This window comes from Ursus arctos, unplaced genomic scaffold, assembly GCF_023065955.2.
Source record: "Ursus arctos isolate Adak ecotype North America unplaced genomic scaffold, UrsArc2.0 scaffold_62, whole genome shotgun sequence".
Lineage (NCBI taxonomy): Eukaryota > Metazoa > Chordata > Mammalia > Carnivora > Ursidae > Ursus > Ursus arctos.
In genome coordinates this window covers 108539-125824 of record NW_026623081.1, presented here as the reverse complement: position 1 = coordinate 125824, position 17286 = coordinate 108539, and the positions used below count along the sequence as shown (strand labels likewise).

Sequence of the window (17286 nt, the reverse complement as noted above, 5' to 3'; positions counted from 1 at the left end):
CACAGAGACACCTCCCCCTCCAGCCCTACACCCTGTGGCAGTGACAGCCAGAAATGTTTCACCTGGATCTAATCATGACAAATCCACACAGGGGTCAGCTCCAGAGCTGGCCTGGACTCAGAAACCTCCAGAAAACTGGCCTGGGGGAATGGTCACAGGAGACCCGAGAGCCTTGGTTGGGCAAGGCGGCCCTGCGTCCCGGCAGGCTGGTGGCAGGCTGGGGGTGCTGTGCTAGCGTGACGTGGGGGTGGGTGCCCGAGGGTGAAGCCATGGGGACTTGGGAGGCTGCCCTGGTTCTCTGGAGGCCGCCCAGGAGCAGGACGCAGGGGGGCAACACCCCAGCGGGCAGCTAGGGCTCTCGCAGTTAAACCGAGCTGGAAATAAAGGTTCAGAGTCTTTTCAAACGTATGAGGAAACGACATGATGGAAATGCATTATCTGTAAATCCGGCAAAACCTATTTAAAATTCTTTAAAACACTATTGATGACCGCCTCCTTTACAGGTGTATTATGGTTTACGTCGTAGGCAATAGGGACCCCAACAAACGGGGCGGGGTGGGCCGGGCACGGGGGCATTCGCGGGTCCAACAGTGCTGCGCTGAAGGAGCCACGCCAGGAGCCCCTATCAGACTCGGGGTGATGGGGAGCTGCCGTGGGGCGCGGTGGCGCAGGAGAGCCGTGTCTCCCAGGGACACTGACACAGGGAGAGGGGACCGAGCTTCTTCCCAAGGGTCTCCTTGGCCCCTGGCGAGGTGGGACTGGCAGGGCCTGGGTGGCTAGTCCCGGTGCCTCCACAGGAGGGTCATGGCGATGGGGGTGGGCAGCAGGTTAGGGATTGGCTCCCTGCGCAAAGTGGTGTCTTCTTTGTGCGGGGATCCTGGACGCCTCAAGAGTTGCGCCTGAGAAAACCTGCCCAGGGCCCCCACCCAGGCTTCTTGGGCCCCACCCCAGACCCCACCCACGCCCACGCCTCACGCAGGCCCCACCCCAAGCCCCACCCCCGGCCCCACCCCCTGCCCTCCACCCCAGGCCCTACTCCAGACCCCAACCCAAGCCCCACTTCACCCAGACACCACCCCACGCCCCACCCAGACCTCACCCCAGACCCCACACGCAGGCTTAGCAAAATTATATTAGTTTTTTTTTTTTTTTTAAGATCTTATTTATTTGAGAGAGAGAGAGAAAGCACGAGCAGGGTGGAGGGGCGGGAGGGAGGGATCATGACCTGACCCGAAGGCAGACGCTTAACCAACGGAGCCACGCAGGCGCTCAGTTTTTAAAATAAGCTTTTAATATTTTTTGTCACAAAAGTAATACCTGTTCATGTAAAAAAAATAAAAATAAGCAAATAGAATAAAGTTTACTGCTACCTCGCCTCCCAGAATGAGAACTATTTTTGGTGTCCGTCCTTCCTGTATTAGGAGTAATTTTCCAACAGCAACAGCGGCCATGGGCATGCGTCCTGCACCTAGAGTTCGGTCAGCACCCGCGGACTCCGGCCTCCTCCTCCTGAGTCCGTGGGGGGCACCCGCCTCCACCTCCACCGACCCCCCCACCCCATATTTTCTGTGTCTGGCAGGGCTGTTTCCTTGGCCAGGCACAGTCTCCTGGAGGGACCCTCCAAGCCCATCTCCTGTTGGCCTACGACCAGCAGGACCCTCACTGTTGCTCTGACTTCCAGACGCTTCCAAAGCCCCTGACTGTTGGGATCAGGCAGGGAGCGGACATCTAGAAGGTGAGGACGGAAGTCAGTGCCAGGGTCACTGCTGGCCCTGGGGGCTTCCACACCCACAGGAACACTCTAGCCCCGTGCTGGTGGGCTGGGGAGGGAAGGGCAGTGTCCACACTCACTAAGTCCCCAAAACGCCTGTAACACAGGACACGCTCCCACCAAGGTAGAGCCCCCAGTGGCAACGTGTGGCCTTTTTCCACGTGGCATTCACATCTTCCATGCGTGTGGGCTCCTGGGTGCTTTAAATGTACCTCCGTGTGCACACGCAGCCTGGCACTTGCCCCTGCTGCCAGCTCTGTTTCCCTTCCCAGCCACCGGCCTCCAGCAGGCCCTGGGCACTGTCTACAGCGCCTCCCACTCTCTGTCATTTCATGTTGCTCTGCCAGACATGGGTCCCCACCTGCTCTGCACGACCCACGTCCCTGCCAGGCTGCACCTGCGCCCAGGCGCTCCGCCTGCTCTGCTGCCAGGCTGGGAGAGAAAGCATCTCTGCGGTTTAGGCTCCCTGGTTTGTGGTCATGTTACGGCGGCTGCAGGACACTCACTCCTGCACCTGCTTCCTCTGGGTCTCGCAGCCTCAGACATGTTCTCCCCTGCATCAGGTCCGTCAGCGCCTCGCACCAAAGACTCGGGACTACCACCCTTCAGGACAGCCTGTGTCCCTGTGTCCTGTCCTCTCTCCAGACTCGCTGTCCCCCCCCCTCCTCCCTGGACAGTGGTCAGCCCAGGCTCAGTCCTCCGGGTTGCCCTCTCCCCACCGCACTCTGCAGCGGTTCCTGTGGCCCTGGGAGCTCATCCACTGCCATCCTCGCCTCCCCCGAAGCTGCGCTTACCCTCTCCTTCTGATTCTGCTTTGGCATGTGCACAGTGACTCTGGATCCTGCCCCAGGGCTGCTGACCCTGCTCCTCCTGCAGGTTCCCCACTGCCACGCTGGCCCAGCACCCCCCCCCCCCAAGAGAAACCCATTCTCCTGGCAGTCACTCCCCATCCCTCCCCGAGCCCCAGGCAACCAGCGTCTACTTTCTGTCCTTGTGGGTTTGCCTGTTCTAGACATTTTGCGCATAAGGAATCACACAGCATGCGGACTTTTGTATCCCCCTGCTTTACCTCCTGTTCCCAGGTTCAGCCATGATGTGGCGGGTCTGTACTCCATTCCTCTTTCACGGCTGAATAATATTCCATTATTCGGACAGACCCCATTCTTTTTATCCATTCGTCAGTTAATGGACCATTGGTTTGTTTCCACCTTTTGGCTCTTAGGAATAATGCACCTGGAAGTTACCATGTGGACACATGGTATACATATGGTATACAGTAGGAACTGCTGGGTCCTACGAGAATTCTAGGTTTACCATGTGAGGAGCTGCTGGGTTGTTTCCCACAGCAGGTGTACTATGTTTGTGTCTTTTTGATTATAGTCATACTTGTCAATGTGAAGAGGTATCTTTGTGCTGTTTGTTTTTGAGTAATCTCTACACCCAAGATGGGGCTCGAACTCACGACCCCAAGATCAAGAGTCACATGTCTTCCAACGGAGCCAGCCAGGTGTCCTTCACTGTGATTTTGACTTGGGTTTCTCTCATGACTAATGATGCTGAGCATCTTTTCATGTGTCTATTAGCCATTTGTATATTTTAATTGCATCATTTGCCTTTTTATTATTGAGTTGTAGGAATTCTTTATATATTCTAGACCAACTCCCTTACCAGATGTATGCTTTGTAAATATTTCCCCTCGTTCTGTGGGTTGCCTTTTTACTTTTTTTTTTTTAAAGATTTTATTTATTTATTTGACAGAGAGAGAGACAGCCAGCGAGAGGGGGAACAGAGGCAGGGGGAGTGGGAGAGGAAGAAGCAGGCTCCCAGCAGAGAAGCCTGATGCGGGGCTCAATCCCAGAACGCCAGGATCATGCCCTGAGCCGAAGACAGACGCTTAACGACTGAACCACCCAGGTGCCCCGCCTTTTTACTTTCTTGATGGTGTTTTTTGACTTACAATTTTTAAAATTTTCAGTATGTCTAATATATTTGTTATTTATGCTTTTCATATCATATATATTTATATATTTTTATTTATATTATAAATATATATATATTATCTATCTACCTATCTAGCTAGCTAGCTATCTATCTAGCTAGCTATCTATCTAGCTATCAAACATTGCCTGATTCAGGGTCACAAAGATTTGTACTCATGTTTTCTTCTAACAGTTTATAATTTTAGCTCTTACATTTAGGTCTCTGATCCAATATGTTAATTTTTAAAAAAGATTTATTTATTTGAGAGAGAGAGAGCATGAGCGAGGGAAGAGGCAGAGGGAGAAGCTGATTCCCCGCTGAGCAGGGAGCCCAATGCGGTACTCGATCCCAGGGCCCCGGGTTCATGACCTGAGCCTAAGTCAGACACTTAACTGACTGAGCCACCCGGACGCCGCTGTGTTAATTTTTGAATAAAGACTAAATGACGGGTCCAACTTCATTCTTTTTCTTATTGGTATCATTTGTCCCAGCACCATTTGTTCTGAAAACACTGTTCTTTCCCCATTGAATGATCTTGATGCCCGTGCTGAAAATAACTTGAGCATCAAGTGAAGGTTTTTTTCTGGACTGTCAGTCCTATTCCATTGGTCTCTATGTCGGTCCTCATGCCGGCACTCACTGACTTCATTGTTGCTACACTGTAGAAGGTTTTGAAATGCTGGGTCTCTTGAAGTTCTGTATGACTTTTAGAATCAACTTGCCAGTTTTTACAGAAAAATGTGGGATTTTGACAGGGATTAGGTTGAATCTGCAGATCAGTTTTGACAGTGATGCCATCTTAACTATATTAAGCCTTCTGATCCATGAACATGGGATGTCTTTCATGTGATTAGGTGTTCTTTGTGTTCAACAATAGTTTTCAGAGTATACATTTTACACTTTGTTGGTAATTATTTCACAGCACTTTATCTCTCTGATGCTGTTGCACGTGGAATCTTTTTTTTTTTTTTTTTAAAGATTTTATTTATTTATTTGACAGAGATAGAGACAGCCAGCGAGAGAGGGAACACAAGCAGGGGAAGTGGGAGAGGAAGAAGCAGGCTCATAGCGGAGGAGCCTGATGTGGGGCTCGATCCCGTAACACCGGGATCACGCCCTGAGCCGAAGGCAGATGCTTAACCGCTGTGCCACCCAGGCGCCCCTGCACGTGGAATCTTAATTTCATTTTCATTCTGTCCGTTGCTATGGTCTAGAAATACATGGATTCTTACATAATGATCTTGTATCCTGTAACCCAGCTTGCTTCATTTTGTAATTCTAATGGTTTTGAAAATGGATTCTGTAGGATTTTCTTTATATGAGATAAGATCATCTGCAAATGAAGATAGTTTTACTTCTCCCCTACCCATCTGGCTGTCTTGTGTTTCATTTTCTTGCCCAATCGCCCTGCCTAGGACTTCCACACAGTGTTGAACAGAAGTGGTGACAAGCACCTCACCTGGAGCAGGTGTGAGCCTGGCAGTGGTTGCCTGTCTCTGCCCCTCCCCCAGTCAGCAGAGTGAGCCCTTTGAAGCATAGCTCAACGTGTGATGCACTTCTTCTCGGAGCCCATGGCTGCTTGCTCTGCCAAGTGACCCCCTACCTTCACCTCGGGGACTCTCCAACCTCTCTGTGCTCGGGTCACGCTGGGCCACCTGCTGACCCCAAACCTCTCCGACTCCTTGTCTTTTCACTCCTTTGCTCCTTTCCCAGATTCCCATATGGCTTATACCCTTATTTCCTTTAGGTCAGTGGCTCCCATGTTTTTTGGTCTCAGGACAAGTTTGTACTCTTAACACTTATTGATGGAGACCCTATTTTTGGAAAGATGGAGTAGATAGAGTTTCCCTATTTTTTCTGCTAAGTACAACAAAAACCTTAGACGTTATATATAAATACAACATAAGAAGTCTCTGAAGAGAGGAAGAAGAAGGCAGACAGACTAGGGACCTCAGAACCCAAGGAATGACCAAGCAGTAAATACGCTGAGTTTTCTTGTCCTTCCCGTATCCCAGACTGGGTGCTAGAGTTGCTGGCAACCCAGAAACACTAACTTGTGCGGAGCAAAAGAGCGCCAAGAAAAGCCAGCTGTCTCTGGTCACAGGACCAAGAAAGGGGCAGAAAGCAGGACAGAAAACTTTGAGACAATAACAGCTCTACCCCAGCCAACACCACCGCCCAAGCAAAGGGTGAGTGGGGAGCCTAGACCTCCATCCTCAGCTGGCTTTAGTGTGGGAGCACTGCCCCCCCCCCCAGTGGGGTGGTTTCAGAAGAGCACTTTTTAAAAAATTAATTTATTTAAAGTAGGCTCAATGTGGGGCTTGATCTCATGACCCTAAGACCAAGAGTTGCATGCTCTACTGACTGAGCCAGTCAGGTGCGGGTGGTCAGAGGAGCACTTTTACCACTCTCGGTGATAGTACAAATACCAGTGGAGACCACCATGTGGATACAGATGCAAGATGCTCATACACCCACTCCCCCAGCCACGGAGGTGGGAGTGGAGACCCAGTGGGGAACGCCTGCCTGGCAGCAGTGAAGAGGCACTCTCCCATCTCCCGCTGAAGTGATGTAAGAAAACGCTCTCTGAAATAAAAGATTTAGGGGCGCTGGGTGGCTCAGTCGTTAAGTGTCTACCTTCGGCTCAGGTCATGATCTCAGGGTCCTGGGATCAAGCCCTGCATCAGGCTCCCTGCTCGGCGGGAAGCCTGCTTCTCTGTCTCCCACTCCCCCAGCTTATGTTCCCTCTCTTGCTGTCTCTCTCTGTCAAATAAATAAATGAAATCTTTAAAATAAAAGATTTAAATAAGATCCAGAGTCTCATAATACTCAAGACGTACAGTTTTAAAAAAAAATCGCTTGACGGGGCGCCTGGGTGGCTCAGTCGTTAAGCGTCTGCCTTCGGCTCAGGGCGTGATCCTAGGGTCCGGGGATCGAGCCCCGCATCAGGCTCCTCTGCTGGGAGCCTGCTTCTTCTTCTCCCACTCCCCCACTTCCCTCTCTCTCTGGCTGTATCTCTCTCTGTCAAATAAATAAATAAAATATTAAAAAAAAAATCGCTTGTCATACCAAAACTCAGGAAGATATCAAACCAAATTTAAGAAGACAGACAATATATGCTAACACCAAGGTGAAAGAAGTATTAGAATTATCTGACCAAGATTTTAAGCAGCCATGTGAATGCTTCAACAAGCACTTATGAACACTCTCAAAACAAACTTAAAACACAGAATGCCTCAATAAATGGAAGATATAAAGAAGAACCAGATGGAAAATTCAGAAGTAAAAAATACAGTAACTGAAATTTAAAAATCCAATGGGTAGGCTTACTGGCAGAATGGAGAGGACAGAGGATCAAGCGGCTGGAAGGAAGAACAATAAAAATTACCCAGTCTGAACAACAGAGAGCAAATTGACCGGAAAAACAAAATAAAACAGAGCTCAGGGGCTTGTGGGGCTATAACAAAAGGTCTAACATTTGTGTTTATCAGAGTCCTGGAAGGAGAGGAGAAAGAGGGCAGCTGGAAAAGCACCCAAGGGAAGAGCGGCTGAAAACACCCCAAATACGATGGAAGGCAGATACATACATATTCAAGGGGAGAAAATCCCGGAGTGAATAAACCCAAAGCAACCAAGGCCAAGACACATCGTAAGCAAACTTCTAAAAACTGAAGTCGAATCCAAATTGTTCCATGCAGGGCAGTTAATACAAGAGAGGATTTCTCATCAGAAACCAGGGAGGCCAGAAGGAAGTGACACATTTTCCAAATACTAAAAGAACTGTCAACCCAGAATCCTCTATTCAGCAAAAATGTCCTTCAGGAATTGAAAGGCGGCCAATACATACATTCTCAGATGTGGGAGAAATAAGAGAATTTGTCACCAGTAGACCTACCCTGAAGGAACAGATAAAACACATTGTGTAAACAGAGAGGACAAGATAAAAGAAAGCATCTTTGAATACCAGAAAGGAAAAAATATCACAGACAGCAAAACATGTTGTTAAATAAAACAGAACTAGGCCTTCTAAATTATGTTTGGTGGTTGAAGCAGAACTGAACACTGTCTGATATGGTCCTAAATGTACACGGAGGAAATGTTTAGGGCAATTACATTTTAAGTGGAAAGGGTAATGGGCAGCGCTTTACCTGAACTGTTAAAAATGATGACACCAACAGACTGTGACGGTTTTGTATATGTAATGTCATCCCTAGAGCAACCACTAACAACTATACCGCAGACAAATACCAATGGTCAAGAACACTACGGATAAATAAAAACGGAATTATAAAAAATGTATAACTCAGAGAAAGGCAGGAAAAAAGGAGAGAAATTAAAATTAGAACAAACAGAAAACAAAAATAATATGGCATGAACTCCGACATAGTAAAAAGTACATGAAATGTAAATGCCCTAAGTATACCAATCAAAAAACAAAGACTGGAAGAGTGGATAAAAAATACATGCTGGGGCGCCTGGGTGGCACAGCGGTTAAGCGTCTGCCTTCGGCTCAGGGCGTGATCCCGGCGTTCCGGGATCGAGCCCCACATCGGGCTCCTCCACTATGAGCCTGCTTCTTCCTCTCCCACTCCCCCTGCTTGTGTTCCCTCTCTCGCTGGCTGTCTCTATCTCTGTCAAATAAATAAATAAAATCTTTTTAAAAAAAATACATGCTATCTACAAGCCTCTCACTTAAAAAAATAACTTATAGGCAGGTTGAAAGTAAAAGGATGGAAAAAGAGAAACAAAGATATACATATATATGCAAATATTAGCCAAAAAAAAAGCACAGACGGCTCTATTATTTTTAGATAAAGTAGACTTCAGAGCAAAGAGAATTATCAGAGAGGAACATTATATAATGAAAAAAGGGTCTGCCTCCCAAGACGACACAGCAATCCTAAATATGAACGCACCAAACAACAAAGCTACGAAATACATGAACCACAACTGAGGACCAGAAGGAGAAACGGACAAACCTGGAGCTATAGCTGGAGACTTCACAACTCTCTCAACTGACGGGAAACGGAACGGAAAATCAGCAAGGACACAGAAGGATTCAACGACACCCTGAACCCACAGGGCCTACTGGACATTGACAGAGCATTTCACCCAACGCACATTCCTTCCGAGTGCCCACGGAACACACACCAAGATGGACCATATCATGGGCCACAAAGCAAATCTCAATGAATGTAACAGAACTGAAAGTCACTGTAGAGTGCATTTCTCTACTGACAATGGAATCAAACTGATAACAGAAAGAGAACAGGAAACAACACATAGTTCAGAGAGGGAGTCTCAAGGAAAAAGTTTTAAACGTACCAAACCCCATGAAAATGAAAACACATAGAACATATCCAAGTTTGCGAGCCGCAGCTAAAGCAGTGCTGACAGGGACACTGACAGGAGTAAACGCACTGCGCGCCTGGGGGCTCAGTCGTGCGTCAGCCATCAGCTCAGGTCATGATCCCGGAGGCTGGGGGCGGGGAAGGGAGGGTTGTTGAGGCCCCGGGGGAGGGGCTCTAAGGTACCCATTTCCAGTCATACAGTGGGGAAGTCCTGGGGTCTAGAGAGCAGCACAGTGGTTGTAGTTAATGATACCATGTTGCACATTTGAAAGTTTCTGAGAGCAAATCTTAAAAGATTGCATCACATGGAACAGTGACGGTAAGCACGAGTCACAGATGGGCTACTGCGCCCGTCACTTCGCCTTCTGTACAAACATGGAGTCACTATGTCATACACCTGAAACCAATGTCATGTGTCACAGCTCAGCTATAGAAAAGGCCTGATGAGGCCGTGGGGAAGGGGCTGACAGGTAGAGGGTGTGTGTGGGGGGCCTCCGGGAGGACAGCAGGGCCCGAGCTGCGCAGTATGACACATGTGGCTCGCTCTGACGGTTTTTTATCATCTCTGCTTAGTGCAGTCCCAACAGAACGCTGTCCTGACGGGGAGCTCATGGCCCCAGCTAATTCCGGGCAGAAACAGGTTTGACACGGATTCCAGTTCCCTCTCTTTCCACTGGAGAAGATGGAGTCAGCCCAGTGGGTGGGCACCTCACACAACACCTGCCCACCTGTGCCACCCCCTAGGCCCCTCCTGGGCCCAGGTGCACGTGTCTGGGGGTTGCAGCCTGCTCAGGCCTCACCCCCCCCCCCCCCCCCGCCCCAGCAGAGCCGGCCAAGGCTCTCCCACCCCTTTCAAAATGGTTCGGGTATTGAAAGATCCTCTCCATCCAGAAAACCCCAGGCCACACCCTCAGCAGGCCCTTGCACACTCGAGCACAGGCACACACGTGTGCTCATGGTGACGTGCACTCACACACTTGTCCTCCCTGAGGCCCTGGCTGAGCACGCAGGATGCTCTCCCAGACGTGAGGATTCTTCCTCTGTGTGATCATGGGGCAGGGATGACGCAGGCAGAGTGGACAGAGTTGCCCTGGGAGGGCCCAGTGTCGCCCCTCCCTGCACAACTGCCCCTGAAGCTCTCCGTGCACGTGCCCTAATCCAGCCAACTGCGTCAGACGCAGTGGTGTGCTGGTCATGCTGCCCCGACCCCACGCCCAGCTCTGCCTGTGTGTGGCCACCGTCCCACCAGGGCTGGAAGACCCAAGCTGCAGGAAGCACAAAGGACACAACAAGAGATTCCAAGCAGACTTCAAGGACAAGGGACCCAGGTGTGACCTAGAGGATGGGGCAGTCATCAGCCCCTATGTCCACACCCCGGCCTTTCCCTGAGCCTCTGCCCAGGAGGCCAAGGATGGTGTGCTGTGGGCCCAAGATGGTGGGGCTCTTGTCAAGAGGGGACATGGGGCCCCAGAGGCCCTGCTGGCATGGCTGGTGCCCTGGCAGAGGCTGGAGGAGCTGTGTGGGCTTCCAGGGGCACAGACCAGCCAGGGAGCAGGGGAGGCTGAGGAGAGGGGTACACCAGCCACACAACCTGCACCCATGACATAGGGCCAAGCAGTGAGGGGCTGCCTCCCAGGCAGAGTGGGAGGCTTGGGTCAGCCTCTTCTGGGGGGGCAACGGGGGGCGAGAGAGAAAGAAGGACACGCAGACAGGCCCGAGGGTAACTTCGTTTATGGGTCAAGCCAAATGCAATGCAAAGTTGTTTTTGTTCTTTTTTTTTTAACCAAAATAAATAAATCAGATCTGTCCCTGTGATGGGTGAGGGAAGCGACCCCTCTCCTCCAGCTGCCGCCCCTGGGCCCTGGCCCTCCTCTCCCCCTCCGGACCGGTTGAGGCACAGCACAGAGAAGAATGTTGCCGTCTCCACGGTATTGGAGAGGGCGGGGAGGCGGGAGGCAGGAGGCGGGAGGCGGGCGATGGGCAGCAGCCTGGCCACGAGCCCTGAGCCCCATAAACCCTGTGGCCCCGGTGCCACCTGGCCCCAAGTGGGTGAAGCATGCACGGCCCCCACACGTGGCCCGGGACCCTCTCGAGAGGCGGGAGTGGACACTGCAGAGAGCGGACCTGCCCTCTCTGTGCCAGGCCGGGCGCAGGCCCCCTCCCGCCAGCCGCCCCAAGCAGTGCCGTGGTTCCCCGCGCAGGGAGAGCCCCACCAGAACCCAGTCCACCCCACGAAGTCTGGACAGTGACGGCTCCCTCCAAGGGGCCTGGTGCTCGGGGTGGGAAGAGGCGGCCACCTTGTCCGGGCGCAGCAGCCCCTGTGCTGGGTGACCAGACGGCCAGTACCTGGGAGGCCACACGAGGCTGGTCCTTCGGGGGAAGCCGGAGGGCTGGGGCACAGCTGACCCTCCCAGGACATCCGCAGGGGCTCCCTCTCCTCCTCCTGCTCCCCGCAGCCTCCACGAAGGATGCTCAGCCAGATGGAAGTCACAGCGCCTGGGGGGCTCTGGCCTGGGGGGGGCAGCCAAGCACATGGGGGACAGCAGCCTAACTGGTAAGCGAGAGAGGGGGAGTGCGGTGCAGCAGACGGGCAGAGGTGTGGGCAGCGCTGAGGCACTATTCTTTAGTTGAGAAGCGAGGGGCGGCCGTGGCTGTGGAGGGCAGTGGCCCACGCGGAGTCTACGAGAAGTTCTTGAAGGCGTCCAGGTCGAAGGCCGTGTCCAGGAGGCGCTGCAGCTCCGTGAGGTGGGTCTTCTTGTTGCCAGTGGCTGGAGCAGCGGCAGGGTCCCGGCCGGCATACCTGAGGGGGTGACAGCGGGCGTGAGGGTGAGGCCACAGATGGCCCGGCCCCCACGGCGGCTCTCCTGGTCCTCACGCACCACACGGGCTTGGCGCGGTTGATGGTGGTCCGCAGCCTGGGCTTCACGTAGTCGTAGTAGCCTTGGTTCTTGTGCTCCTCCTGGCACCAGGCCAGCTCGGCGTTGGGGTACTTCTGCACCTCCTGCAGCAGGAGGTCGAAGGGGAACGGGGACAGCTGTGGAGAGAGCAAGGGGTCCGGTCAGGAGGGGGCACGCGGCGACCCCGGGAGGATGCTCCAGAAGCTGAGGAGACTCAGGGGGCCCCGGCTGTGCCCTGCCCACCCTCACCTGTTCGATCCTCGTGATGGCCACCTGCTCCTCCATGCCCCGTGCCTTCCGCTCCCGGGTGAGGTCATAGTACACCTTGCCCGTACAGAACAGAAGCCTCTTGACGTTTTCTGGGTTCTGGGCTGCAAGGCCGTCTTCTGGGATGACCCGCTGGAAGTGGGTTCCTACAAGAGAATCCCCACAGCCGGGGGTTCTCTCAGGACTTGGCGGAGGACACCCAGGGCCCTCCTGCTGCTGCCGTGCACGAGCGGGGCCCCCAAGGCAGGGCCGTGACACGGGCTGACGCCACAACACGCAGCTGCCAATGCGCACCAGCCCAGATGCCCTTGAATCCATCCAGACCAAGAGAGCCTCGAGAAGCGCATCGTGGCGGCGCACAGTAGGCCAAGGCCAGCCTCGGCCGGCAGGTGACGCCGGTTCCTTCTTCCGAACAGCCCATTCTGGACGTCCAGGGCAACGGAGTGTGATCACTCCGCTCAGACTCCCCACGAGTTTACAAACCCTGAAGCCTTCCGCACAACTGCACAAACACTTGGATTCCACCGTCGGGGCCAGGCCCTCCAAGCGAGCGGCCTTCTGGAAGCGGCACCTAGCAAAGGGCCTCCCCTCGTGATGTGCACACACACGCACGCACGTTCGTGCCCCCCCGGGATAAGGCCAGATAGGAAAGGCCCGCAGCAAACGTCATACTCAGTGGTGCGAGACTGAGCTTTTCCTCTAAGATCAGGAACAAGAGGGGGAGGCCCACGTCCCCACTCCCTTCCAGCCTCGTACTGGAAGTCCCAGCCAGAGCAGCTGGGGGAGAAGATAAAAGGCCTCTAAATTGGAAAGGAAGAGATAAAATTATCTGTGTGTGGATGACATGATGTCATATGTAGAAAACCTCGAAATTAGAATAAACGAACTCAGCAAAGTTGCGGGATAAAAAAATCAACACTCAGAGCTCAGATGCATTTTTGCACACTAACAATGACCCATGCAAACACAAACAAGAAAGTCCGTTTGCCACAGCGCCAAAAGGAATAAAACACTGAACAATAAGCAAAGACGGGGAAGACATGTACACTGAAAACAGCAGGCACTGCTGGAAAAAACTGAACACACGAGCCATTGAACAGCGTCTGTGTTCACCCGCGGGCAGGCCTGCTGCTGCTACGACGTCCACAGTCCCCAAAGTGATCTATAGATTCAGTCCTATCAAAACCCCAATGACGGGTTATTCTGCAGACACAGAGAAATCTATACTAAAATTCATGGAATCTCAAAGGCCCCTGAGGAGCCAAAGCGATCCTACAACAGGAGAGTGAGGCTGCAGGAGGCACAGTCCGCGACTTCAGAAGCCGGCACGGAGCCACAGCACCCGGAACCGTAAAGCGCCGGCACGGACACATGCAGACCACGGACACGGAGCCCCAACCATTCAGTGGGGAAGAGAGGGAGTCTTTCTGGCGAATGCTGGGAAACCGGGATGTCCACATGCAGAGGAAGGACCCTCATACCACATGCGAAAATTAACCCAAAATGTGCTAAAGACTTCAACATATGAACCTCCATGATAAAACTCTTGGAAGAAAACAGGGCAAACGCTTCACGACAGTGGGTGTGGCAGTGATTTCCCGGAAGTGATGCCAACGGCGCCGGCAACGAAAAAGAAAAATAGACTTCACGAAATTTTAAACATTTTGTGCATCAAGAGACAACATACCGGGGGGCGCCTGGGAGGCTCAGTCAGTGAAACATCTGCCTTTGGCTCAGGTCATGATCTTAAGGTCCTGGGATCAGGCCCCGTGTTGGGCTCCCCGCTCAGTGGGGGGGTCTGTCTGCTTCTCCCTCTGCCTCTGCCCCTCCCCCTCACTCTTTTTCTCTCAAATAAATAAAATCTAAAAAAAAACAAAAAAAGTAAAGCACACAGAATGGGAGAAAACAGCTGCAAGTCATCTATCCGGTGCCGGATTAGCAGCCAGCATAGAGAAAGAACTTCTAAAATTCAACCACAATGCAAACAACCCGACTGAAAATCAGGCAAAGGACTGACAGACACTTCTCTAAAGCAGATACCTGGCCAGCCACAGATGAGTGGGAAGAGGCTCACCATCACTGGTCTGCAGGTAAATGCAAATCAAACCACAACAAGGTATTTCTTCATGGGCAGGAAACAAAGACCAAGTGCTGACGTGGATATGGAAAAGCTGGAACCCTCGCGAGTGGAGGTGGGGAAATAAAAAGGCACAGCTGCTGGGGAAAGTAGTACAGAGGTTCCTCAAAAACCTAAAGACAGAATCACTGTAGGACCCCGCGGTTCCACCTCTGGGGATACGACCCAACGAACCGAACACAGGTTCTGGAAGAGATACCCGCACACCCACGCTCACATCTGCATCCTTCACAATCGCTCCAAAGTGGAAGCAACCAATGTCCACCGACGCATGAACAGACACAAGTAGTTCATCCGCATGCTGGAACCTTACTCAGCCTTCAAGCGGGAAGGGGTTTCTGACGTGGGTGCAAGGAGCAGACCCAGGAGGACACCTGCCGCACACCCGCACGTACACACGGGGCCTCTGACAGCCAAGACCAGAGACAGAAAGCGGGAGCTCTGGAGGTAGCCGCACAGCTGTGTGAGCGTGCTTAACACTCACCAGGTGCACACGTAAAAACACACCTTAAAATTTTATGTGCGCTTCACCATAATAATGATAAATGGGAAAACGAACCAACCAAGGAGGGCTTCACCTTGACTGACAACTAAGGGGGCTCCACGGCTGGGAGGAGGTGGGCTCCCCCAGCCCAGGGAGCCTGGGGACACGGGGCCGCTCCATGCTGTGTCTGCCTGCTGTCCAAGTGAGGATCTCAACACTGTGGGCCACACTGCATGCCCTCCGGGAGCAGCGGCTGGGCAGTGGGGGGACTCTACTCTGAGGTCAGACTTGCTTCCCTGCCTCTAAAGGAGGCCTGGGGCACACTCACGTGAAGGCCGCAGACCTGGGTGGGGCGCAAGACACACCTTCTGAGTAACTCACAAGCAAGCTCTGACTTGTGGGCTGTCATGTTCAGTGGTCTTCACCCAACAATCAAAAAGGTGGCAAGGTCCACAGTGAGACCCTCAGGTACAGGCCCTGAGCCCCACAGAGCGGCAGCCTGCCCCATACCCACCTGAGAGCATCTCATCGAAGCTGGTTCTGGCCTCGGGGTGCCGCAGCAGGGACTTGGGGGTGAAGATGATTAGCTGGAACAGAGAAGCACAGGCCCGCGATGGATCAGGCCCCGCAGGCTCCAGAAGGAGGCCCAACAGCGTGGCGAGGACGGCCCCTGTGCATCTCTAGGCTGGGGACAGGGCAGGAGGAGCCAGGACAAAGCTGCTTCCCGTTCAGCCACACATGCACTCCTCCAGGATGTGTCCCAGCCTACTGAGCCCGGGTGTCCCCACCCTGTACCTGGGAGAGAGCCCCCAGCTCCTCCGCGGGGCCCCACCCGGGGCCAGGGCTGTCTCGACCTGTGGGCCCTTCACACACCCTTCTACTCACCATTCAAAACCCTGCCCGGGAGCCTGCTGACTGGGACCCGGCGCACCACCGCCCACCACCCACTCACACATCCATACTCCCACTGGGCAGGGACGCCCCCAACTGACTGGCTTCCGGAAGGGCAGGAGAATCTGACGCCGCAGCACGTGGAAGAAGTTGCCAGGAGTGGAGCAGTTGACGACGACCCAGTTGCAGTCATATAGCTGGTTTATGTCAAAGTTGGCTTCCTCCAGGTTCTGCAGCTCGAGGGAGAGGCCGGAGGCCCAGTGGACTGAGTCCCTGGTGCAGAGCTGCCCCGGGGAACCCCGCCAGGACCTCACGCGGCAGGTTCTCTGTCCCACTCCATCCCTCCCGGTCCTCTGGAGACCACTGGTTCTACCTACAGCCCAGATTGATTTGCCTTAGAAACTGGCTCCCGGTCACCCTGTGCCAAGTCTTAACGCTCCGCCGAAACCAGCCCAGAGGAGCCTGAGTTCTTTCCTCTAAGACGTCTGCCCAGACCCAGTGCAGACAGCTGCTCCTCACATGGCAGCAGGAGGGGGACTGTCACTTTGGGGGGCCAGCGGGAGCCGCCACTCTGCTCACCGGCAGGACGTCCGGATCATCATTGCACATCTGCAGGAAGCGCTCCGGCCGGGCAGAGGAATGTTCTGGGCCCTGGAACCAGACACACAAGTTATGGTTCGGGAGCTCTGCAGAGGTGCGCGAGGTGCACTCGCCACGTCTCTTCCTTAATGGACTCAGGTCACTTCTGGTCTAAAAAATGCCGAGCTGCGTTGACCTGCTGGTTCTTCCATCCCTTTCCCTCCCCCAGAGCGTGGAGGGGTCCACACCCTGGCTCTGCACGGTTTCCAACCCCCAGTCCTGAGACAGTCTCCCATGGGGCCTCTGCAGCGAGGTGAGCAGGGGGGTCTGAGCCAGGATGGCCGGCACCGGCACTGGCACTCCTGCTTCTCACCAGAGGTGATGCAGGACCCGACAGCTGCCCTCGGAGATGGGGGTGCACCACACTGCGCCGCGCCAGCTTCTGGGGCCAGCGTCCCAGGCTTGGTGGAGAGGGCCGGGCCGGGGGGGGGGGGGGCGCGTGCTCACCATGCCCTCCATGCCATGGGGCAGCAGCAGCACGATGCCATTCTGCCGCACCCACTTGGCCTGTCCCGGGCAGATGAACTGGTCGATGATGCACTGGGCTGTGTTGTGGAAGTCACCAAACTGGGCCTCCCAGAGGACCAGGGCGTTAGGGCTGGCCATGGCAAAGCCCAGCTCAAAGCCTGCAGAGCGAGGAGGCGGCACCGAGTCAGCGGGCGGGGGCTGCGGCGGGACAGGCGGCGGGGACAAGGGCCTGCGGGCTTGGGCACTCACCCAGGACCCCATACTCGGACAGCGAGCTGTTGCATACGGTGTAGGGGGCCTGGTTGGGCCACAGGTGGTTCATGGGGATGCAGGTCTTCTTGTCCACGTTCTGGTCGTGGAGCACGTGGTGGCGGTGGCTGAGGGACAACAGCACAGATTAG

The 17286-nt window shown here is 53.8% G+C and overlaps 1 protein-coding gene across 2 annotated transcripts in view; it reads right to left on the bottom strand.

The window, feature by feature from the left end:
- Positions 1–10816: 10816 nt before the first annotated feature.
- OGDH (oxoglutarate dehydrogenase) overlaps positions 10817–17286 on the bottom strand; it is a 68076-nt gene continuing 61606 nt past the window's right edge. Inside the window, exons 16-23 of one of the 2 annotated variants that reach the window (XM_057308187.1) lie at positions 17135–17262; positions 16865–17043; positions 16358–16429; positions 15880–16008; positions 15402–15474; positions 12249–12412; positions 11982–12136; positions 10817–11902 (exon numbers count right to left, since the gene is read on the bottom strand). In XM_057308187.1, coding sequence (XP_057164170.1) covers positions 11782–11902; positions 11982–12136; positions 12249–12412; positions 15402–15474; positions 15880–16008; positions 16358–16429; positions 16865–17043; positions 17135–17262 — 1021 coding nt within the window. In that variant the 3' untranslated portion in view covers positions 10817–11781. Of the gene's footprint in view, positions 12137–12248; positions 12413–15401; positions 15475–15879; positions 16009–16357; positions 16430–16864; positions 17044–17134; positions 17263–17286 lie in introns of both variants that reach the window. The other variant, XM_057308186.1, reaches the window with a different exon arrangement.